Raw genomic sequence first — 24812 nt, forward strand, 5'->3', positions numbered from 1 at the left:
TTCGTTCCTATCTCCGGCAAAGTTTCGAAACAATCACATCCTTTTTCTGAGTTAGTTTGTGAAACCTGAGGTGGAGAAGCAGTTAAGATTCCTCAATAAAAAGTTCTCTATGCTATTCGGGGTAGAACTTTAATTTAAGAAATATTATCTGTATTAACCTTATTCACTCATTCAGTTGTATTTGTTGAGTGCTTACTGTGTGCAGAGCACTGTACTAAGCGCTTGGGAGAGTACACTATAATAATAGCCACATTCCCTGTCCATAACGAGCTTACGGTCTATAGGGAAAGACCTCATTAATATAAATAAATAGATTACAGATATATACATAAGTTCTGTGGTGCTGGGAGAGGGGATGAATAAAGGGAGCAAGTCAGGTTGATGCAGAAGAGTGTGGGAGAAGAAGAAAGGAATAATGATAATAATTGTATTTATTAAGCACTTACTATGTGACAGGCACTGTACTATGCTCTACGATGGATACAAGCAAATCGGGGTGGACACTGTCCGTGTTCCACATGGACTCAGTCTAAATCCCCATTTTACAGGTGAGGTAACTGAGGCACAGAGAAGTGAAGTGACTTGCCCAAGGTCACAGAGCAGACAAGTGGTGGAGCCACGATTAGAACCCATGACCCCATGACTCCCAGGCCCGTGCCGTAGCCACTACGCTGTGCTGCTTCTGGGAGAGCAGTTGTCTGTTGGATTAGAGGAGGGAGGACGTTCCAGGCCAGGGGCATATAATGGTTCGGCGGAGAGGTAAAGGAGATCGAGGTACAGAGAAGCTTGGCATTAGAAGAGTGAAGTGTGCAGGCAGGGTTGTTGCAGGAGAGCATTCATTAAGTAGTATTTATTGAGCACTTACTATGTGCAGAGCACTGTACTAAGCCCTTGGGCTTGGGAGTCAGCGGTCATGGGTTCGAATCCCAGCTCCGCCGCTTGTCAGCTGTGTGACTGTGGGGAAGTCACTTAACTTCTCTGTGCCTCAGTTACCCCATCTGTAAAATGGGGATTAAGACTGTGAGCCTCACGTGGGACAACCTGATTACCTTGTATCTACCCCAGCGCTTAGAACAGTGCTCTGCGCATAGTAAGCGCTTAACAAATACCAACATTATTATTATTATTATTACAATGTGGCAACAGATAGAGGCAATCCCTGCCCAATGAAGGGCTCACAATCTAAATGGGGGAGACAGCAAAGCAAAGCAGAATAAAACAAAAGACATCATCACCAAGATAACTAGAATCAAGGAGATATACACCTCATTAACAAAATAAATAGGGTAATAAATAATATATACAAATGAGCACAGCGCTGAGTGGAGGGAAAGGGGGAAGAGCAGAGGGTGGGGAGATTGAGGGGGGAAGTGGAGGGGATGGGGAGCAGAGGGAAAGGGGGGGGCTCAGTCTGGGAAGGCCTCCTGGAGGAGGTGAGCTCTCAGTAGGGCTTTGAAGAGGGGAAGAGAGTTAGTTTGGCGGATGTGAGGGGAGAGGGCATTCCAGGGCAGTGGTAGGACGTGGGCCAGGGGTAGACAGCGGGACAGGCACGAACGGGGGACCATGAGGAGGTGAGCGGCAGAGGAGCTGAGCGTACGGGGTGGGCAGTAGAAAGAGAGAAGGGAGGAGAGGTCGGAGGGGGCAAGGGGATAGAGAGCTTTGAAGCCAAGAGTGAAGAGTATTTGTTTCGTGTGGAGGTCGATAGGCAACCACCGGAGATTTTTGAGGAGGGGAGTGACATGCCCAGAGCGTTTCCGCAGGAAGATGATCCGGGCAGCGGAATGAAGAATAGACTGGAGTGGGGAGAGGCAGGAGGAAGGGAGATCAGAGGGAAGGCTGACACAATAATCCAGTTGGGATAAAATGAGACCTTGTACCAGCACGATAGCTGTTTGGGTGGAAAGGAGAGGGTGGATCTTGGCCGGATTGCATAGGTGAGACCGGCAGGTGTTGGAGTGGGGTGGTGTCGGGTGAATGAGAGAGCTGAGTCAAGGACTCTGTCAAGGACTCAGTCAAGGACTGAGTCAAGGACTCAGAGAGTAGCGAGGTGAGATAGATAGGGGCAAGATGATTGAGTGCTTTAAAGCCAGCGGTGAGGTTTTTGTTTGATGTTTGATGTGGAGATGGACGGACAATCCCTGGAGATTTTTGAGGAGCAGGTTGTAGCATAGTGGTAAAATCAAGGTTAAAAAGGTCCGCCGTGTCAACGACAATCTGGTGATTTAGGATAGATTAGATTCCGTTAGATTTGGCAAGGAGGAGCTCCTTAGTGATTTGGGGGAGCGTGGTCTCAGTGGAGTGAAAGCGGTGGAAACCAGATAGGAGAAGGTCAAGATCAGAGGGTGGAAGTAGCACTAAGCTCGTTCCTAGACCGCAGGCTCCTTGTGGGCAGGGAATGTGTGTGCTAATTCTGGTGTACTGTACTCTCCCAAGTGCGTAGTACAGTGCCTTACACGTAGTAAGTGCTCAATAAATCCATTGATTGATAGGTGAATAAAGATGCTTGAGGAGTTTGGACAGGAATGAGAGCAGGGAGATGGAGTGACGGGGAAGTGGGATCCAGAGAAGACATTTTTACTCTGAGGGTAAAGTGAGCAAGCCTGAAAGCAGAAGGGAAGGAACGTTCATAGAGTGATCTATTGAATGAAGATAGCGGGCAGGGAGGGAAGAAGAATGGGCATAATTATTTTTAGAAGGTGAAGAGGGTAGGCCAGAAACAGGGTAAAAACATATAAAGTCATCAGGCGTGTACAAGAATATGGTAACTGCTTCATCATACCTCTAAGTGAGGTACTGAGGAAGTAGTCTGAGTTTTTTGTTTTGGTTTTTTGTTTTCTTTTTAAGGTGGAGGACTTATGTGTCTTGGCAGGGAAGATGAGGGTCGGGTTGTACTCTCTCAAGTACTTCATCTAGTGCTTTTCACTCGAGCACTTAATAAATACCACCAATTGGTAATAAAAAATTATATTTTAAATTAAAACCCCACACATATAAAATGTTTTGGGATGCATAGCCAAGAACTAGGCATTTAGTATTTATTTTAAAGCTCTCGTGCCCTAGGTTGCCTTCAAAACTACTTAAACCCCAATATCCCAGTTACTCTGTTGGGAGAAATTGTGTGTTAGTTTAGTATTAGTTTCACTTACCCACAGATATTTTCCTCTAAATACAGCTCCTCTGCCGCCCACCTCCTCACCGTCCCTCTGTCTCGCCTATCCCGCCGTCGACCCCTGGGCCACGTCCTCCCGCGGTCCTGGAACGCCCTCCCTCCTCACCTCCGCCAAACTGATTCTCTTCCCCTCTTCAAAACCCTACTTAAAGCTCACCTCCTCCAAGAGGCCTTCCCAGACTGAGCTCCCCTTCTCCCTCTACTCCCTCTACCACCCCCCCTTCACCTCTCTGTAGCTAAGCCCTCTTTTCCCCCCATTTCCCTCTGCTCCTCCTCCTCTCCCTTCCCATTCCCTCAGCACTGTACTCATCTGCTCAACTGTATATATTTTCATTACCCTATTTATTTTGTTAATGAAATGTACATCGCCCTGATTCCATTTAGTTGCCGTTGTTTTTACGAGATGCTCTTTCCCATGACTCTATTTATTGCCACTGTTCTCGTCTGTCCGTCTCCCCCGATTAGACTGTAAGCCCGTCAAACGGCAGGGACTGTCTCTATCTGTTGCCGACTTGTTCATCCCAAGCGCTTAGTACAGTGCTCTGCACATAGTAAGTGCTCAATAAATACTATTGAATGAATGAATGAACAGTATGTAACATAAAATCTAACCTTTTTTTCCTCTCATAGCATTCAGTTCTGTCTCGAAAGTTTGTGGACGTCATGACAGAATATAATGAAACCCAAACTCTGTTTCGGGAACGAAGCAAAGGACGGATACAACGTCAGCTAGAAATTAGTAAGCCAAGTGAAATTTTTGCTCTCACGTGGAATTCTTTGGTATAAATTTAATAAAGCCTCTATATAAGACATGTGAGTTCATCTTGCAGAAGTAATCCCAGTTTCAATTAGGCAAGAATTTAAAAAATACAGACCCTTCATGGCTGCCTTATTCTTTAAAACATCTCTGCAATTTTGCACCCCCCAAATAAGCCATTTCTGAAACAAGTCGAAAGGATCTTGTAATTTACGTAATATTAAATTACACCTGATATGTTTCTGTAGAACCAGATTTAAGAAAGCTTTTTAACAATCATTTTTGCAAAAAAAAGTTCTGTAATAGTTCATTTGCACTGAAATAGAGAATGAAGGTGGTAATTTTCTAAAATTTGGATTTAGCATTAATGAAATTTATTGAAACTGTGCTTTTAAATCAACAGTTTAAAGACCATAGAAAGAACTGTGGCAAAAGCTTGTATCTTGTCTTTACAAATGGCCATTGTTTTGAGGAATTGGCAGATGGTCAGTATATCTCCCATCTCTACAAAAGGTTCCAGGGAATTTTCTGAGAACTCTACATGAGGAGTCTCACCTCTATATCTGGCAAACCTGTAGAAATGATCATTTATAATTGTGGCATTTGTGATGTACTTACCCTGTGCCAAATAGTTTAGGTCAGATACAGAGTAATCTGGTTGGATATAATCCCCATCCCAAATGGGCTCACAGTCTATGAAGGAGGGAGAACGAGCCTTGAACCCCTGTTTTACGGGTGAGGAAACTGAGGCACAGAGAAGTTGTGACTTTGCCAAGGTCACAGAGCAGATAGGTGGCAAAGCCGATATCAGAAACCAAATCCTCTGCCTCCCGGGCCCAGGCTCTTTCCACTAGACCACATGGAATAGGATTCGGATTACCCAAAACCAGATTTTAAGATTTGGGAGGATTTTAAAAAATGCAACGTGTTGAAGGAAACCAATATAGTATGTAAGGGATAATCATGACTCACTAATTTTCAGAAGAGTTTAAAAGTTTCATTAAGCATGTGGAAAGAACAGAGTGTTCCAAAAGACCCTTGATAAGGTTCCATATCAAATAATTAAAAAAAACAAACCCCAAAACCAAGTAAGTGTACTGTGAGACCTTGGACAATTCACTTAACTTCTCTGTGCCTCTGTTACCTCTTCTGTAAAACAAATATTTTATTTCCATTTTTTTTTAAGAGAAGCAGCATGGCTCAGTGGAAAGAGCTCAGGTTTGGGAGTCAGGGGTCGTGGGTTCAAATTCCGCCTCAGCCACTTGTCAGCTGTGTGACTTTGGGCAAGTCACTTAACTTCTCTGGGCCTCAGGTACCTCATCTGTAAAATGGGGATTTAGATTGTGAGCCCCACGTGGGATGCCCTGATTCCCTTGTATCCTCCCCAGCGCTTAGAACAGTGCTTGGCACATAGTAAGCACTTAACAAATACCAAAAAAAAAAATGGGAATAAAGTATTGTTTTCCTTCTCCGCACCTGATCTACATCTCCAGCTCCGATCTCTCTCTCCCTCTCTGCAGTCTTAAGATTTCCTCCTGCCTTCCAGACATCCTCCCGTTACCTCAAACTTAACATCTATAAAACGGAACTCCTTATCTTCCCACCCAAACCCTGTCCTCCCCCGACTTACCCGTCACTGTAGACGGCACCACCATCCTTCCCGTCTTACAAGCCCGTAACCTTGGTGTTTTCCTTGACTCATCTCTCATTCAACCCACATATTCAATCTGTTACTAAATCTTGTTGGTTCAGTCCTCACAACATCGCTCACATGTCCGCTTTCCTCTTCATCCAAACTACTATCAAGTTAATCTAAGCTCTTATCCTATCCTGCCTTGACGACTCTATCCGCCTTCTTGCTGACTTCCCCGTCTCCTGCCTCGCCCCGCTTCCAGTCCATTCTTCACTCTGCTGCCTGGATCATTTTTCTTCAGAAATGCTCAATCTTTTGGTCCATCAAGATTATTTATTAAGAGCTTACTATGTGCAAAGCTCTGTACTAAGTGCCTGAGTGAGTATAATATAATAGACACATTGCCTGCCCCCAGTGAGCTTCCAGTCTTGTCCATGTTTCCCTTCTCCTCAAGAACCTCCAGTGGTTGCCCATTCTTCTCCAAATCAAGCAGAGACACCTTACCATTGGCTTTAAAGAACTCAATCACCTTGCCCCCTCCTACATCACTTTGCTTCTATCCTACTACAACCCAGCCCCCACACTTCATTCCTCTAATGCCAACCTACTCACTGTTCCTCAGTCTTGTCTGATCTCTCACCCGTGTCCGGTCTCGGATGTGGAACGCCCTCCCTTTTCATATCCGGCAAAGAATTACTCTTCCCACCTTCAGCGTGGCATAGTGGAAAGAGAACAGGTTGGGGAATCAGAGGTCGTGGGTTCTAATCCCATCTCTGCCACTTAGCTGTGTGACTCTGGGCAAGTCACTTAACTTCTCTGTGCCTCAGTGACCTCATCTGTAAAATGGAGATTAAGATTGTGAGCCCCACGTGAGACAACCTGACTACCTTGTATCTACCCCAGCGCTTAGAACAGTGCTTGGCACATATTAGCGCTTAATAAGTACCATCATTATTATTATTATTCAAAGCCCTTATTGAAGGCACATCTCCTCCAAGAAGCCTTCCCTGACTAAGCCCTCTTGTCCTATTTTCCCATTCCCTCTGCATCGCCCTCATTTGTTCCCTTTATCCTCACTCCCACGGTGCTCATGTACGTATCCGTAGCTTATTTATATAAATATCTGTCTCCTCCTCTAGACTGTAAGGTCTTTGTGGATGGGGGATGGGTCTGTTGTTATATTGTTCTCCCCCAAGCTCTTAGTACAGTGCAGTACAGAGTAAGTGCTCAATAAATACGATTGATTGATTCCCTCTTAGACCGTTAGCCCAATGTGTGGCAGGTCTTTGTCCAACCTGCTCTTCTTATATCTACCTCAGTGCATATTATGGTGCTTGGTATATATTAAGCAAATAATAAATACCAGTATTATTATCCTTATCATTAGGATTGGAGGAGATGTTCTGCCATACATGGCAAACTGGCTAAAAGATAGGAAACCTGGTGAAGATAGGGGCCGCTTTTCAGGATGGAGAAGTGTAAATAATGTAATTCCCCAGGGATCAATGCTAAAACCGGTTTTGTTTAACTTCTTCAAGTTTGCTGTTAACATTAAAGTCTTCTGGGTGATGAAATATCATGACGATGTGGACAAATACCGGGAAAAACGAATAAAGCTGGGGAGGGCCAAGACTGGTAGATGACTTTTCAGTGTGAGCACCCACAGAAAAATAATCCAGATTGTGATTTCATGATGATGGGGGTTCAGGCCTATCATTCGTGACTCAGGACAAAGAACTGAGACATCTCTCTCTCTTTTTTTTTTTTAAACCATCAGTCCAGTTTGTGACAGGAGACAAAAAGACCATCCAAATTCTGGACATCTTCAAGTAGGGGATAGAAAACCGAACAAGAGACAGGCCTTCCCTTATATTAAAGCACATGTATAGTGGCCCTTGTTAGGCAGATGTGATCCACATTTGACACCTGTTGATTTCTCTCAGAGTGGTCTGTCGCAAAGAATGCCAAGACTTCCTTTAAAAAGACATTCATATTCCTCAAGTAGAATGTGCTGCTCACCTCCAAACAAGAAGAAATCCCTTGCAGATGGCTAGGCTACTTTTCATATAGTTACTGTCATTTTTATAACTTCATTTATCTACAGAATTTTTTTAAAAAGCTGTATTGAAAGTATGATTAAGTAGAGTTGGCTAGTAGTGCTAAGTTGGTTTTTTTCAACTTTTTGAGCAAAGTGATTGACAGTCTAACTGAATTTTCCTAGCTGGAAAAAGCACCACTGATGAAGAACTGGAAGAGATGTTGGAAAGTGGGAATCCTTCCATTTTCACTTCTGATGTATGTACGGTATACAAATCGTAATCAAATTTACATATGCCTTTTTCCCTTTCGAGTGCCACCACCGTTTATCTATTTCTTAATTTTCCTTTCCAAAGATTATATCAGATTCGCAAATTACTAGACAAGCACTCAATGAAATTGAGTCACGCCACAAAGATATCATGAAACTGGAGTCCAGTATACGAGAACTACACGAAATGTTTATGGACATGGCGATGTTTGTTGAGACTCAGGTAGGTAATGAAATCGTCCCATATCCTTAATCTATTTGAAAACTTTGATTTCCCCATTTCTTTGATTCTGAGTTTTGAATACAGAGGGTACCACCACAGAAATCCTTTGTTGGGCATTATCATCTTGTATTTAATCCACTGTGGAGTTTGTCATTTTATAATTAGCTCCTGTGAAACTCAAGTAATCCACTTGGGTGATTAGAAAGCTGAAGTAGGATTACATCAAGAAAAATGTAAAGGGTTTGGATGCATGGGGCAAGAAGTGGACCTGGGTGTGGAGTGGATCTGGGATAAATCGAAGGAATTAGAAAGGGCAGGGAGGGAAATCATGAGAATGAAGAAAAATTTGCAGTTGGATTCATCACTTGTTGCCCGGAGGCATTAAGGTTATTTTCCCTTCTTTTTTCTTTATTTAAAAAAGCATTTTTTTACTTAGTGACTGTGCTATTTCTGGAGCAAGCAGCTCCAAGCCACCGTGGTATTACCAGAAAACTCAATACACTGGTGACTGAACTTCAATGTGTTCCTATAGTTTTTAGGTTGTAAGGTGTAATTTAAAAATATACCGAGGTAGGCTGGCCGCCGATGCACCTTTGCGAGGACATTTAGAATAAAAATATTGGACCTAAAGACTTAGGGTACTGTGTCAGCTCTGGCTAGGGGGAGAGACCAGCTGAAAAACAGACTGCCCTGCATAAAACCATACAAATGACTGCCCTAAATTCAAGTACCATTCTAGGCCAGGAACTATGAGAATTTGCCACTGCTTTCAAACCACTTGATAACTTTTGACCTGCTGGCCAAATGTGTTGTAGAACATCAAATTTATTAAATAACTGGGGCAAAGGCCAGTTTAGCTAATCAGAAATTTCAATTAGAGCCCTCCATAAACTGAAAATCTGTTTATCTAGTGACCGTGAGCGGCACCCCAGGCTTCAGTATCTGAGGCCAATTTGGGCTGGAGATGGACCCAAAGTGAGTGAGCCAAACCACTGTGGCCTAGGACTCAATTTGAGGACCCCCCCCCCCCCGCATTCGTGGTTGCCGCCACCAACCGCTGGAAGTTGTAGTCCCAGAGTGTAGGGTGCGGGGGGCTAGGGGAAAGTTAACCACGCATGTGCTGAGTTTCCGTATTTAGCGGCAACTCTTGGAAGAGAGGTCTGGACCTGTTTGGTTTAGACCCCATTGACTTTCCATTCAGGGTGCTTTAGCGACCACCTGGTAGCCCCCTAGGTGGAAAACTCTGATGTAGGAAGCTGTGAGGCACCTGTAAATTGTAAGTTCCTTGTGAGCATGGATTGCATCTCCCAACTCTGTTGCATTTCCCAAGCACTTAGTGGAGTGCTCTGCACGCAGTAATAATAATAGTAATAATAATGGTATTTGTTAAGCGCTTACTATATGCCAAGCAATGTTCTAAGCGCTGGGGCAGGGGTGACAAGGTAGTCAGGTTGTCCCACGTGGAGCTCACAATCTTAATCCCCACTTTACAGATGAGGTAACTGAGGCCCAGAGAAGTTAAGTGACTTGCCCAAAGTCACACAGCTGACAAGTGGCGGAGCCAGCATTAGAACCCATGACCTCTAACTTCCAAGCCCGGGCTCTTCTCATTGAACCACGCTGCTTCTCTAAATGAGGGTATTTGTTAAGCGCTTACTGTGTGCCAAGCATTGTTCTAAGCACTGGGGGAGATACAAGGTAATCAGGTTGTTCCAAGTGGGTCTCGCAGTCTTAATCTGCATTTTACAAATGAGGGTACTGAGGGACAGAGAAGTCAAGCGCCTTGCCCAATGTCACACAGCTGACAGGCGGCGGAGCCGGCAATAGAGACCATGACCTCTGACTCCAAAGCCCGGGATCTTTCCACTGAGCCACGTTGCTTCTCAATACGCAGTAAGCAGTCAAATATCATTGAACTATTAATTGATTGCGGGGCATTCAACGCAATCTGGCTAAATTCAACTTTCTGCTTAGCCCTGGCAGGATTCTATTTTGGACAATAATTGGAATTGAGCGTATATCTAATTTTGTTCAGTTAACTAAGTATTTTTTTTAATGGACATCTTTACAATTTCTTTAAAGCCCAATAGGACCCAGAACATTTTAAATGCTTGCTTGACTTATTTGCATAATTGAATTGAATTTCTATCAAACTTGTCTAGTTGGTATTCTGGGGTTTAGGCCTCTTATGATTTGGAAAAATACCTCTCAGTTCTAATACATGAAGCACTCGATAGTCAGATTTGCCCTATAACTTGGTTTGCGGACGACAGGGAGCTTTACGGTGATGCATGATGGTAAGCATCATAGTGATGTGAGAACTATCAGTTTTTATTCTGTTTCTGTTGACCATTCGATAGGTTGGAGGAGACTGAGGGATTTACAGGCTGTATCCTTAAACAAAAATTTGAGTGACTTCATCGCTCACCCTTTGTACTGCCCGTGGCTGTGAATGAGTCAGAAAGTTGGGTGGGTTGGGAATGGATGTGCACGGTTGGGAAATAATGCCCTTGATTTCTCGATTATTTCAACTAGTTGCATTGACGTATAATGAATATAACCGAACTGCATTAGTAAAACATTTAACAGCGCACCCTTCTAAGTACAATTTGTTTCTCTACCTTAGTGCCGTTATGTGGGTCTTGAGATTTCTTTTTAAAAGCCAGTTTAGAATACTTCCATGTGGTGTTAAATTTGTAGAGCTTAATCTGTCCTTTCCCAAGGACATGGAACATCCTTTTCAGCGATATTAGTAACCATGTAAACGACCTTGAAAAATGTACCAGTTTGTTTAAATTTGTATGTGAATGAACAGAGTTACCTGTGGTCACTCTTCAATGCTTTACTATTTACTGCTGCTAATTATGTCTACCGGTGGACAGAAATCCAGGTAATGCAAATGCATTTTTCTCCACGAACATTTCACTGAATATGCATCTGATTTTGAAATTTTGTTCATTAATTCATCCTAAGCAATATCCCCACTTGAGCTGCATTTGGTGCAGGGAAATATAAAGAACCAGTAAAGAACTTTTCTTCCATTTGAAAAACAAGCCATTTTATGTGCTTATGTATGCCTTGTAATAAGATTTGTTTTTTGCCCCAAAGACTAAGCTTCCTTGCCATTATTGTGTTCATCTTCAATAGCTATTGAAGGTTGAACTTTTAGATATTAAAACGTATCTGTACTCTCGTAGATATGCCTTTAATATCTGAATTGAAATTTTGCCTGCCGTAGCTTTTTTATTATATATTTTTTTAAGTTGAGGTAAAATGTATTTTGGCAGGTCTGTAATGGCTTCACCCTTCCTTTTCCCATTTGAATGCAAGAAAAAATGTTAGACATTAATCCGTTGCACAGCCTCTTTCATACCAAAGAACATTATTGATGTTATGTGTAGTCTTCCTCAGGTTCCCATTTAAATGATCTGAAATTGCACCTCTAATTTCCAAATTTTATTTTAAGGGCGAAATGATCAACAATATAGAAAAAAATGTTATGAACGCATCAGACTATGTAGAGCATGCTAAAGAAGAAACTAAAAAAGCTGTTAAATACCAAAGCAAAGCACGAAGGGTAAGTACATTTTACCAAAGACGTTTATATTTGTTCTATTTTGTCATTACACGCTTGTAGCCATAATACAGAATTCTGATCTGTTGTTAAGTAAATTGCCACAAATAAGACTGCCAGTGAAGGCTTTCTAGCTTTAAATACAGCTAAGTCAGGCTGCAAAAGATGTATCGTTCTAGTGGCATTACTTAATTTTCAGGTTTTCAGTTGTCAATTCTTTAAAAATTATATCCATAAAAGAAAAGGGTCTTTAATTTTGGAAAAAGGAAAATATGTATTTTCATTAAAAACATATTTTGAGAGTGATTTTGTGGATTAGCGGTATACCTCAGGATTACAGGCGTTTATTACACATTTTTTATTAAATTCCATGCTTTTAAAATGCCTTTCTTAAAGAGATACATCCTTGAGAACAAATTTTTTAAATTTATAGAATTCTTAAATTTTACAACATAGAAACAGTTTGTAATTATAATAGTTTTTTTTTTTAAATCTTTGAACCCGTGGGGTGAAGGCGAATGAGAAAAGACAAATACAGAGAAGCAAAATTGGACAGTGTAGTCCTGTGTTCCAGTTTCTGATAGTGGCTGCAGAATGCTTGAAGGACTAGCGAGAGTTTTCTCCTCGAAAACCGATCGAATGTTTAGGATGTGCCGTCAAAAACCTTAACTGTTTCCCTCTACATTCCTAACGTTCTCCTTAGTGATTTATACTGGATCAATAATATATTATAAGTCCGTGAATTTATCCAAGCTCCTCTTAAATTATCTTTGGCAAGGCTTCTCAGGTTATTTTGTGTGCCTTTTTTTCTACTAAGATATTTCCCTCTGCCATGAAATTATGGCAATTTATTATCATTTCTGGGTGATGGCTACCTGAGCCAAAGATGATCTTTTGTTTGAGTTAATGATATTCCCGGACTCCATACATCACCCAGAGTTCAGTGAAATCCAGAGTGGGATAATAAAAGAATGGTCTTATTTTTCTTAATTAAAATAATGATGATGCCAACATCCAAAGGGAAGCAGCACGGCTCAGTGGAAAGACCTCGGGCTTGGGAGTCAGAGGTCATGGGTTCTAATCCCGGCTCTGCCACTTGTCAGCTGTGGGACTGGTTCTAATCCCGGCTCTGCCACTTGTCCGCTGTGGGACTGTGGGCAAGTCACTTAACTTCTCTGTGCCTCAGTAAGCTCATCTGTAAAATGGGGATTAAGACTGTGAGCCCCACAAGGGACAACCTGATTATCCTATATCTTCCCCAGTGCTTAGAACAGTGCTCTGCACATAGTAAGCGCTTAACAAATACCAGCATTATAATATCGAAAGCTTTAGCGCATGTGAACTTCCAGCTAGCTTCTCAGCTGGGGGATTGCATGCCTTGCTGCTCTGTTAATCTTCCAAGATGCTGGCTGAAATTATAGCGGAAATCTGTGGCGCTTAACGACTTAATTGGCCCCCTATATTGGTTGAATTTAATCAGTGAGTTGGATTCCAAATGTAAGTAGGACTATTTATCTCACACATAGGTAACCAATCTGTTTGCTAGAGCACAGGTCTGGGAGTCAGAAGGATACGATTTCTAATCCCAACTCGGCCACTTGTCTGCTGTTTGATCCTGGGCAAATCTCTTGACTTCTCCGTCCATTACCTCGTCTGTAAAATGAGGATTAAGACTGTGAGGCCCCGTCGGACATGGACTGTGTCCAACCTGATTGCTATGTATCTACCCCAGGACTTAGAACAGTCCTTGGCACAGAGTAAGCGCCAAACAAAGTAAGAAAGGTGACTCATGATTCATTCAGTTGTATTTATTGAGCGCAGAGCACTGTACTAAGCACTTGGGAGAGAGCAATACAACAACAACAAAGAGACTCATTCCCTGCCGACGATGAGCTGCTAGAGAAGCAGCGTGGCTAGTGGAAAGGCACGGGCTTAGGAGTCAGAGGTCATGGGTTCTAATCCTAGCTTTGCCACTTGTCAGCTGTGTGACTTTGGGCAAGTAGCTTCACTTCTCTGTGCCGCAGTTCCCTCATCTGTAAAATGGGGATGAAGACTGTGAGCCTCACGAGGACAACCTGATTACCCCGTATCTACCCCAGCACTTAGAACAGTGCTCAGCACATAGTAAGCGCTTAACAAATACCAACATTGTTATTATTACATCTAGAAGGGGTTGATATAGTGCCATATCTATCTGGGTCTGTCTATATATTGGGCCACAGCTTGATGAGTGCTAATCAGAAACCCGAGAACCGAAGTAGGCTCTTTGAGGGCAAAATGATCACAGCCGATGTTTTTGCCGTTGTAATCGGGTTCTCTGTCTTAAATTCTAACCATAGTAAATCTAGTTCAACTTGAATGCCAAGACTAAGATCGTATTGGTTTAAACTGAAAGCAGATAACTAGAATTTTGATATTTTTATAGCATCTGTTGAGCACGTACTAGGTGCCAGACACTTTTCTAAGCGCTGGGGTAGATACAAGATAGGTTGGACGCAGTCTCTGTCCCACATGGGACTCACAGTCTTAATCCCCATTTTACAGGTGAGGCTACTGCAGCACAGAGAACCTAAATGACTTATCCAAGGTCACACAGCAGACAAGCATCAGAGGCAGGATTAGAACCAAAATCCTTCCGACTCCCAGGCCCCCGCTCTATACACTGGGCCCTGCTAGTTCTCATTATGATAAATAATTTGATTTTTAAGCTTCAGAGTAGGTTTGGCCACTTCACCTGAAAATGAACCGTGATATAATCGGCTTACTTTTCTTTGACAGAAAAAGTGGATAATTGTTGCTGTATCGCTGGTGCTGCTTGCCTTAATTGCCCTAATTATTGGTTTATCAGTTGGCATTTGATGGTGTGTGGATAACTTCAGTATGCATGCCTCTCTGCCAATGTGGCAGTAAGTAACTAATATACTAATTCGCTTTTCTGTTACAGTTTAACTTCGGTACTTTGCCTAGATAGCGGTGTTTTATCTGCGTCTAATAGTCAATGTTAATGGTAGCGTTAATGACAGTCTGGACACCCTGTGTAAGGTTCTCCTATGAATTGTGCAAATAATGCCATCTAGTGATAATTTGACCAAACCTTCAGAAATGAGGATTTTTGAAACCTAAGAACAAAGTAGTCACTAGGTAAGATCAATCTTCAGTAACGCGTAGAATTTTATAGAAGATCCTTATTTTTCCCTCGTCATAGGTCAGTAATATACTTAGGAGGCATGTCCTGAGAGCTGAAATTGGATTACCTTCCCGGGTTGAGAGCCATCATTTTTTAATAATAATAATAATAATGATGATGGTATTCGTTAAGCCCTTACTGTGTGCCCAGCACTGCCCTAAGTGGTGAGCACTGTTCTAATTTACACTTCGATACATCCCATCCGTAATTGTTTCAGATGTTTCGGTAAAAATCATTCTATTAAGCATTATATTTGAATAATCAGAGCATCCAGAAAGACAACTAGGGCAGCCTTCCCCCATAGTATTCTTAGAATACTGCTGTTAAGAATTATAGCCTTATTTTGAAATACAACTGTCAGATCGTTTTTTCCTTAAAGCAGTGTCTACTCAGCCAGTTTCATCAGAGAATTATAAACGTGTGCCTAAATATAGGGAAATTTACAAGAGGATTAGTTCTCTTATTGTCGCATCTTGGTTATGCATATCCGTCAATCATATTGGGCACTTTACTGTGTGCAGAACAGTTATGCACGCCATTAGCAACGTACCGTACATAGCGTGGGTATGGATCTTGGATTTCCTTACGGCTCTGCGTGCACGGGCACCCGTTTGCGTGCTCTCCTTTTATTGAGCCTTACGATATAGTGTTGCTCCCTGCCCTGTTGAAGTTGTCTCTGTGGAAAAATCTTTTGGTAGAAGTCAGTATTATTGAGCAGTAAAAGCGATCAGACCCATAATAAGGGATATAACTTTTTTGTCTATTTTGTGACTTTCATGAGCATACTACCCTTTTAATATTTAGTACTGGCATTATAATTTAAGCATCTCCATTGTAAAGCTTAAGCATGCTAATAGTATTTGTATGGGAGATGAAATAAAGCCACGTACTCTTGCAGATAGGGTGATTTACCTGTTTCGGTTCATCTGTAGCTACTTAGTGTGATCGCATTTTATATGACCGTAAAAGTGCACGATGACTTCAGTAGCTGAAATGTCTTGCCTTCCTGGAGCTAGAAAGAGCATTCTTTATTATATTTATTTCTATCATAAGTAATATGACCATATACAAGAAAAATCAGTGTTCACATTTATCATTTCCCGTAATTGCAAAATATGCCTTCTATTTATAAAATCTATTTTAAAATACTGTTTTGTTTTCTCCCAAATATGTTTTCGTAATACAGGATTTATGTTCTCCCAAGCGCTTTTGTATTTTCCCAAGCGCTCTGCACACAGTAAACACTCAATAAATACCATTGCTTAGTGTAGTGTTTTTCAACTTCCTGCATAGGAATATGAAGTAGCCAGATTGAATATTAATCCATTAAAGAGGAGTGATAATTAAAACCGGATATAAAAATGCCATCCCTCACTTTAGAGTGATGCAGTAAGCAGTTGCCTAAAACTTTTTTGACCTGATGTTATGTTACTTCATTGGTGTACATACATATCATGATTAATTTAATCTACCAGGCTATTTTTCCAGAAGCTGTCATTGGGCATAGAATAAAATTTTCATTCTTGAATATATTGCCTTCTTTCAAAGAATTATGGATATTAGCAAATGAAGAGAAACCTATCTAGAGAGTGACTTTGGGTGTGTGTTACCCTCTGAAATAACTCAATTCTCCAGGACCTAAAATGACTTCCTGTAGGTCAAGCACTTTGTGAAGGAGGATTGATTTTTTTTTTCAGACCCCAGGCGGTGTTTATTGCACTGGATCACTGGTGCACTATGTATTTTGCAAAACACTAAACAAAACCATAGTGCTCTGAGAGTATTAGTAGCAAAAGCTGGAAGGTAGAAAACAAAGAGGTAACATAGTCCCCATCCACAGCACCTTACCCTCTGACGTAGGAGACAGACATGAAACTGTTTACAAATAATCTAAATAAATGAACAGTTGAATACATTTATTGAATTGTGCATTCAATTATTATTCACTGTCGCTTTTTGACCCTCTACAATCTGGTTTCTTCCTCTTTCACTCCATTCAAATTACATTTCCAAGCTCATCAATAGTCTCCTCCTTCCCAAATATAATGAACTCTATCCTCATCCACCTCTGACTCTGGCCTGTCTGTGACCCATGGCCTCCTCTCTCCTCCTCTAGACTGTAGACTCGTTAAGGGCGGGCAACGTGTTTGCTAAATTCTGTTGTACTCTTCCGAGCGCTTAGAGATCTGCACATAGTAAGCGCTCAGTAAATACCATTGGTCGATTTTCCTCGAAGTGCTACCTAGTCTTGGTTTTAGCAATATATTTCTCTCCCGGTTCTCCTTCCACCTTTTGGCATGCTTTCTCAACATCTTTCATTGGCTCTTCCTTGGCTTCTCACCCACAGTAAAAGGTGGGAATGGCCCCCTCCTGTCTCACTTCCTTCGAGAGCTCATTTCCCAGGGCTTCAACTCCGTCCTCTGCGCAACAGTCCAGCTTGCTACGTCTGATCTCTTACCTCTAGACTGTAAATTCCTTGTGGAGAAGGAACGTCTACCAACTCTGTTGCATTGTACTCTCCCGGGTTCTTAGTACGGTGCTCGGCAACAGTACGTCCTCCGTGAATACCACTGATTGATTAATTGATTTGCCTCCTCTGTTGTTTCGCATTTCCTCTTGCTTCTAGGACACTCTGCATAGATGTCCTACTTGCACTTTAAGCTCAGTGTGAACTTCATCTTCCCTCCACCTCATTTTCCCATCACAATTAATTCCATCACCACCTTCCACATTGCAGAAGCCCACATCCCTGGCATTGTCTTAACTCCTTTCTCTCTTTTAACCCCCTTATTCAATCTGTTTCTAAGTCAACTTCTGGAATTTCCTCCACGGTATTTCCAGAATCTTATCTTTCATCTCTTCCAAACAACCCTTGCGCTCTTCCATGCAGCAATAATATATCCCAGCTTGAACACGGGGCACCTGATTCTTCTCCTTCCCCTTACCTCTCTCCTCTCCAACATCTACTTCCCTCTGACACTCAAATCGTTTTTCTAAACCGCCTTTAAGGTTACTCGTTCCTCTCAGTGTCAAAGGGGAACTCCTGAGCGCTGGCTTTAAGGAAATCAGTCACTCCGCTCCCTCCTAATTGTCTTCTCTTCTCACAACGCCCCAACTTGCCAACCTGTTTACTCTGCCTCATTCTCATCTCTCCCATCTCTGGCCTGTTGCTTATAGTGGAAAGAGCACGGGCTTTGGAGTCAGAGGTCATGGGTTAAAATCCCGGCTCGGCCACTTTTCAGCTGTGTGACTTTGGGCAAGTCACTTAACTTCTCGGTGTCTGTTACCTCATCTGTAAAATGGGGATAAAGACTGTGAGCCCCACGTGGGACAACCTGATTCCCCTGTGTCTACCCCAGCGCTTGGAACAGTGCTCGGCACATAGTAAGCACATAACAAATACCAACATTATTATTATTATTATCCTTCCTCTTCCTAGAACTTCTTTCTTCCTTTTCAGATCCACAAGACCACAGATCTCCCCATCTTATTCTTCTGAATTCATATCTCTTCCCGGAAGACTTCTCTGATTTAATTTCTCTTCTTCACCCCAAATATGCACTTCAGCACTTATGTACTCAAAACTATCTTTAGTACTTTGTACATGTACTACTATTTGGACACTCGCCTACACATCTACTTCCTCCTATCTGTAAATATTTTTTACTCTTCCATTAGATTTTAAGCTTCACAAGGACAAGGGTCATGTTTACTTGGACAGAGAAGCAGCGTGGTTCAGTGGAAAGAGCCCGGGCTTGGGAGTCAGAGGTCATGGGTTCATATCCCGGCTCTCCCACTCGTCAGCTGTGTGACTGTGGGCAAGTCACTTAACTTCTCTGTGCCTTAGTTGCCTCATCTGTAAAATGGGGATTAACTGTAAGTTTCACGTGGGACAACCTGATTACCCTCTATCTACCCCAGCGCTTAGAACAGTGCTCTGCACATAGTAAGCACTTAACCAATACCTATGTTTATTATTATTATTATTATTATTATTATTGGACACACACTCCATCTCATTATCTCCAGTCACTCTCTAGACTATCACTATCACAGTCTCTACCCTCACTCATGCCGAAATCCCTCTATCCTGCCTCTACTTCCTTCACCTGCCTTCTCTTCTTCACATTTCCCTCCCCACAATAATAATAATAATGATGATGACAGTATTTGTTAAGTGCTTACTATGAGCCAAGCACTGTTCTAAGCACTGGGGGAGATACAAAGCAATCAGGTTGTCCCACGTGGGGCTCACAGCCTTAACCCCCATTTTCCAGAGGAGGTAACTGAGGTGTAGAGAAGTTAAGAGATTGGCACAAAGTCACCCAGCTGACAAGTGGCAGAGGCTGGATTAGAACCCACGACCCCGACCCCCAAGCCCGTGCTCTTTCCATTAAGCCACGCAGCTTTTCACTGTCCTATTCTGTCCTATCTATCCGTCCTATTCCCCCCACAGAGACCACCCATCTTTTAACCTCATCCAATTTTCTCAAGTCATCAGGCCCCATTTAGTCTCCATACCCAAGTTACCTTCCCTTGCTGACCAACTGACACACTCAAAACCACCCTCTCTACTGAACTCAAGCGCATAGTACAGTGCTCTGCACACAGTAAGCACTCAATAAATATGACTGAATGAACTCAACTCATTAATAATGTTGGTATTTGTTAAGCTCTAACTAGGTGCCGAGCACTGTTCTAAGCGCTGGGGGAGATACAGGGTAATCAGGTTGTCCCACGTGGGGCTCACACTCTTTAATCTCCATTTTACAGATGAGGGAACTGAGGCACCGAGAAGTGAAGTGACTTGCCCACAGTCACACAGCTGACAAGTGGCAGAGCCGGGAGTCGAACTCATGACCTCTGACTCCGAAGCCCGGGCTCTTTCCACTGAGCCACGCTGCTCATTCGCTCCCCTTCCCTTCATCGATCTCATACCACCAACCCCCAGCCCTGGAGCACCTCCTCAGTCCTCTTCCTTGACACCTGTAACCGAGCCACAGAGCGATGCTGGCAGAAGTCTAGATATCAGGCCGACTGCATCCACCTCAACTCCATCCTTGCCTGCTTTAACTCTGCCCTCTCCTCTGCCCGGCAACATCCTTTTTCTATCCTTGTTCATTCCCTAAAATCTCCCCTGGTCCTCTCCAGGCCCTCTCCCCTCCTGCCCCTCTGTCAACTTTCCCATCTCTCCCAGCAGTATCTCAAGAGGAGATCTCCTCCCTCATCTCAAAATCCACCCCCTCCACCTGCGCCTCTGACTCCATCCCTTCGCACCTTATTAAGGTGTTCGCCTCCTCCCTTCTTCCCTCCCTGACTTCCGTCTTCGACTGTTCACTCTCCAATGGCATTTTCTCCACTATTCTAATAAAAAACCCAAAAAACTCTCTCTGGGTCCACTGGCTCCCTCCAGTTATCACCCCATCTCTCTCTCTTACCATTCCTCCTCAAACTCCTTGAGCGAGTTGTCTACACCTGCCGCCTCCACAAATTCTTCTCTCCTCAAATTCTCTCCTCGACCCTCTCAAATCTGGCTTCCCTCCCCATCACTCCACAGAAACCACCCTCTCAGAGGTCACAGTGATTTCCTTCTTGCCGAATCCATTGCCCTCTGCTCCATCCTAATCCACCTCGACCTCTCAGCTGCCTCTGGCCCAGTGGTGTGTATGTGTGGGTCTGTGTATACATACACACACGTGGTTATGGACTCTAAAAAACCCACCTCACGGCTCTCTTTTCTGCTGTGACCTGCCTGATCATTTTCTGTGTGTCCTTTTTGTTAACACTTTGACAAATGGTATTCAAGTCTAAAGCTCTGGCCGAACCCTGTGAGATGAAATGAGACGTATAGATAGGTATTCCCGCCGATAGCGAATGTTCTTAATCCACTTGCTAAATTTTAACTGAAGCTTTTCTTTGTTTTTCAGAAAATGATGTTCGTAATTATTTGTGTAGCTATTTTGCTTGTGATCCTTGGAATTATCCTAGCAACCACATTGACATAGCAACTACCTACCAGGAGCTGAGGAATTTTGGAGATGTGCAACATGTTGGCAAAGAAGCCAGTACCGTGATTTTGGCAAATATACTTGAACAGAACGATCTGTAACTTCCAACGCCGATTTGATCATTAGCGAATTCAAGGTGAAAACCTAAGAGGAACTAATGTTTAAATGTGTCTCTAGCAGAGTGATTGTAGTGAATGCACTTTGGCTGTAACATGTTACAAAAATTTGAAAGTGTGAAATTTCTTTTAATGGTTTAAAATAATGGATGATTGAAGAATTCCACTTTGGATATTTCAGTGTTAAAAATATCAAGCTTAATGAAGAATACTTTTATGAAGCCAGTGCGCTTCAGCTACGCACCTTCATTTTCTTCCTCTAATATATTCCAATTAAGAGAAGTTTTTGTACTTCATTTACTCTTGTTTAGCTCTTGTTGGCAAAATTCCGATTATTCAAACAGCTGCTTATAATTTTTGCACCTATTAACTGTTTGATACATTAACATCTCTTCCATTTTAAATACTAAATGTTGCCTTGGTAAAAAAACTTAAGCATTTCACTTTACAATACAATGTGTTTAAACACAGCGCATTATATAACAGCCATGAAGTATCCTTAAAGAAATTTAAGTGCCTCTGTTAATAGTGACTTTTAAATTAATTAATCTTTTGAAAGCTCTTTAGAAGAGAATCCAGATTACTGTCCTTCGTTACTACCTTTCTTGTTAGCCACAATAATAAACAATCAGTCTCTTCGTTGTAAAGTTGATCTTTAAAAAAATTCAGCTTTGTACTTTTTGCACATTATTCAAACTAGAAATAAAATGTAGCAGTGAACTGTACATATGTGTGTTGTAGCCCAAAATAGCTTATCCCAGATGCATCCCAAATCAAATTATATGAAAGATTATTTCCATCTTAATTAATTGGTCATGAATTAGCCACGCATTTAATGTTCTATGCATAATTAACATGGCATTTCTTAATTTTCAAAAGTTCCCATACTTCTTGAAGTCTGGGTTTGATTCGGGTAATATAATAAAGTACCTAATTTATTTCCTATGCATTTCCTAGCGTGGTGCTGCTGTGTTGTGAGATTTATTCCATGTACTTAACACTAATAAAGTGTTTGTAATGCATGTACAGTTATAAAGATATCAACTTGTGAAATGAAGTGAATATTTTAAATATATCCAAAATATAGCCAACTTTCATGTTTTAAGCCAAGCTTTGTGACTGTATATCACTGTAAAAGTGCCTGTATTTTTGCTTCCTTTTGTTTTGAATTTGCTGTAGATATATTTATATCCAAACGGAAAGGTGCAAAGTGAATGTATAGTAAGTTACTGTTGAGCAGTTTCAAAACTGTCTGCCTTATTTAATACAGTTTTAAATTTCAGTAGGTGCCTCATACGTGGTTTCTAAAGATCATTTTATTTTGCTAAATGCCACGTTCTTGCTCTGTCTTTAAAAGTTCAGTAATCATACTCATATTCATTCCAAATATTCGTGTGTAAACAAATAGATCAATAGAATGTGCTTGCTGATCTATACATTAGTTAAATGCAATGTGCTGTTTGTCCTAAAGGCTACTACAATATGATTCTTAGGGAACTAATGTCACGGTGGTGAACAGAATCCTTTATATGGCTTTTTGTACGTCTACTTGGCTGTGGAAATATGTGCTAACGTAGTACTGTGTGCTGACGAACAGTCTTTGCCCACTCCTTTAGGGCTCAATATTAAAAATTCATCTCCTTTTTGGTGAAGTCATTTTGACTGGATTTATTTTATTCAATCTTATACCATTTTTTAATGTGATTTAGGTATTCAAGTTTTGAAACTGTGGAGTATGGAATGACGCAGCGTGATTTTTATTTAAAGATTTAAATTAGCCCTAGTGTGCCACATTGATGTACAAACATGTTCTGACCTGAACCAGAGACACATCAGGAATGTACATTGTGATTCATTTGCAACTGAATGTCACTTTTTGTAATTCATGACATCTCTTCAAATATTTTGTGCTTTTTAAAAGTTATTCACAGGAAACATCATGAAACCCATGCCTGCCTTGTCATTAAAAAAAAAAAGGGAAAAGCAATTTTACTGCATGTGCCCTAAACACTATTGTACCAGAGAAAATTGATTTTATCTGTAAAGTAGGTTTGATTTGTATCAGTTTGGAAAGACACACATAGACTCTTCAAACCTCTTCGTCCCACTTCTTTCATCCTTCATCTTTCTTTCTGATTGTCCTCTGAGGTTTTTCCAATGTTGTAGATTGACTTTTTTTTAAAATAACAAATGATGTGGAGTCTGTTTAAAGTAGAAAGTTAGAAAAAATGAGGTCAATCCCTGAAGCAAACCAGTTCTTGGTGATAACAGGGGCCTGTTACTTTGGGATGATGATAATAGCGGGATTTGTAAAACACTTCCCGTACGTCAAACACTGTACTTAGTGCTGGGGTAGAGGTACATTCGTACTTTGGACTCGGTCCCTGGCCCCCACGGGACTCACCGTCTACTAAGGAAGTGGGAGAGTACGGTGAGGGTTCAATTGGAAAATACTCTGTGAACATTATGAACTCCCTGTGTTTCTCAGATTTCAGGACCCCACATTCTTCCAGATTCGAGTCTTACCTCAAGTATACACACTCAAACAATTTTAACCTGGGTGCAACACCTATTCTCCAGGATTTGGATTGGATGAGAACTAAAATACTTCATAGGCTTTAAATGTGCTCAATTGGAAGAAGGACGGAAATAAAAAAGTGCGTATGGGAAAAGATTTGGACTCGGGGTGGGAAATGCCATTACGCTACAATAAATACCGTTACTACTATTACTAATTTTACCTCGAAATAGCGAACGAATAATTGAATATACACATATAAATAAGTGCTAAGGTCACCTGTTGGGTTGGCACAACTTTTGGTGATGAAAATTAAGGAAGCTTTCATGGAGGAATTGATATTATTTTAGGAAGGCTTTGAACGTGGGAAAAGTTCTGCTATCATAGATGCGACTAGGAAAGGGCTCCAGATAGGAGAAGTGTGGGAAGAGTAGGAAGAGGGAAAAAAGAGACATCAGTTTGACTTATTTGGAAGAATGCTATAGTTTTCAGAAGTCACCGTGGTAATTAAAGTACGTAGCCACAAAACATGAAACAAAGTGTTGCTTTCTGGAAGATCTCCCAAAACTGGAATTAAACAGATTAACTGTACACTGCTATTCTGTGTGACTCATATGCCTCACTAAAAATAAGTGTGGCACTCTTTCTTGGGCTTGGGTCAGTGGGCCAATCTTTGCACCTGTGGAGCAACTCAAACGCTCTCTCTTTTTTTATGTCCAATGATTGGTTCCTTAGTCATACAGACCAGTCACTGGCTCTATTTTAGTTAACACCCCCCCCCCCACACAAAGGATCTCCAAAAGCATAGGATCATTTTAACAAAGAAAAAACGGGACTACAGGCATTATATGTTCTTAAGGAAGTACACAGTTCTTTAAAGTATGATAATTCAGGATTGAAAATAAATTGGATTAACCTTTCTGGAGCGTTTTTTCGGAAGTTCATAGAATGGAAGAGGTAAGTAGTTGACCGACGTAATTGTAATATTTCCTAACAAACTGCTAAAATGTTGATTTCTGTGCCTTTTAAAAGCACATTCCTTTTGGGTGGGATAAAGTATGAATTGGATACAGTAGTGTTTATATTAAAGTAAAACGTACTACCATGTTCGATCTTTTTGTGTCGACTGGAAATAGATGTGAAAATAGAAACTTTCCGTTGTTGCTGGTAGTAAAAAGGCAGGCAATATACATCGTGTGATATAGACATTCTAATTTGTTTGCAAGATAAAATCATTAGCAGGATCAAAGAAAAATAATAACTTTTTATCGTAGATACCTAAGGAGTTACTAGTGTAGGAAAGAAAAACAAGAGAAGTA

At 41.6% G+C, this 24812-nt stretch overlaps 1 protein-coding gene across 4 annotated transcripts in view; it reads left to right on the forward strand.

The window, feature by feature from the left end:
* The window catches only part of STX2 (syntaxin 2), a 68653-nt gene extending 46022 nt beyond the window's left edge, over positions 1 to 22631 (forward strand). For 2 of the 4 annotated variants that reach the window (XM_029058316.2, XM_029058319.2), the window contains 6 exons: positions 3800 to 3908; positions 7781 to 7854; positions 7953 to 8090; positions 11557 to 11667; positions 14443 to 14570; positions 20779 to 22631. In XM_029058316.2, the coding sequence (XP_028914149.1) occupies positions 3800 to 3908; positions 7781 to 7854; positions 7953 to 8090; positions 11557 to 11667; positions 14443 to 14523 (513 nt within the window). In that variant the 3' untranslated portion in view covers positions 14524 to 14570; positions 20779 to 22631. Of the gene's footprint in view, positions 1 to 3799; positions 3909 to 7780; positions 7855 to 7952; positions 8091 to 10972; positions 10981 to 11556; positions 11668 to 14442; positions 14571 to 20778 lie in introns of those variants that run through there. The other 2 variants (XM_029058324.2, XM_029058318.2) reach the window with 2 other exon arrangements.
* The last annotated feature ends 2181 nt before the right edge of the window (positions 22632 to 24812 follow it).

The sequence above is a fragment of the Ornithorhynchus anatinus genome, chromosome 2 (assembly GCF_004115215.2).
Source record: "Ornithorhynchus anatinus isolate Pmale09 chromosome 2, mOrnAna1.pri.v4, whole genome shotgun sequence".
NCBI classification, from domain to species: Eukaryota; Metazoa; Chordata; class Mammalia; order Monotremata; family Ornithorhynchidae; genus Ornithorhynchus; species Ornithorhynchus anatinus.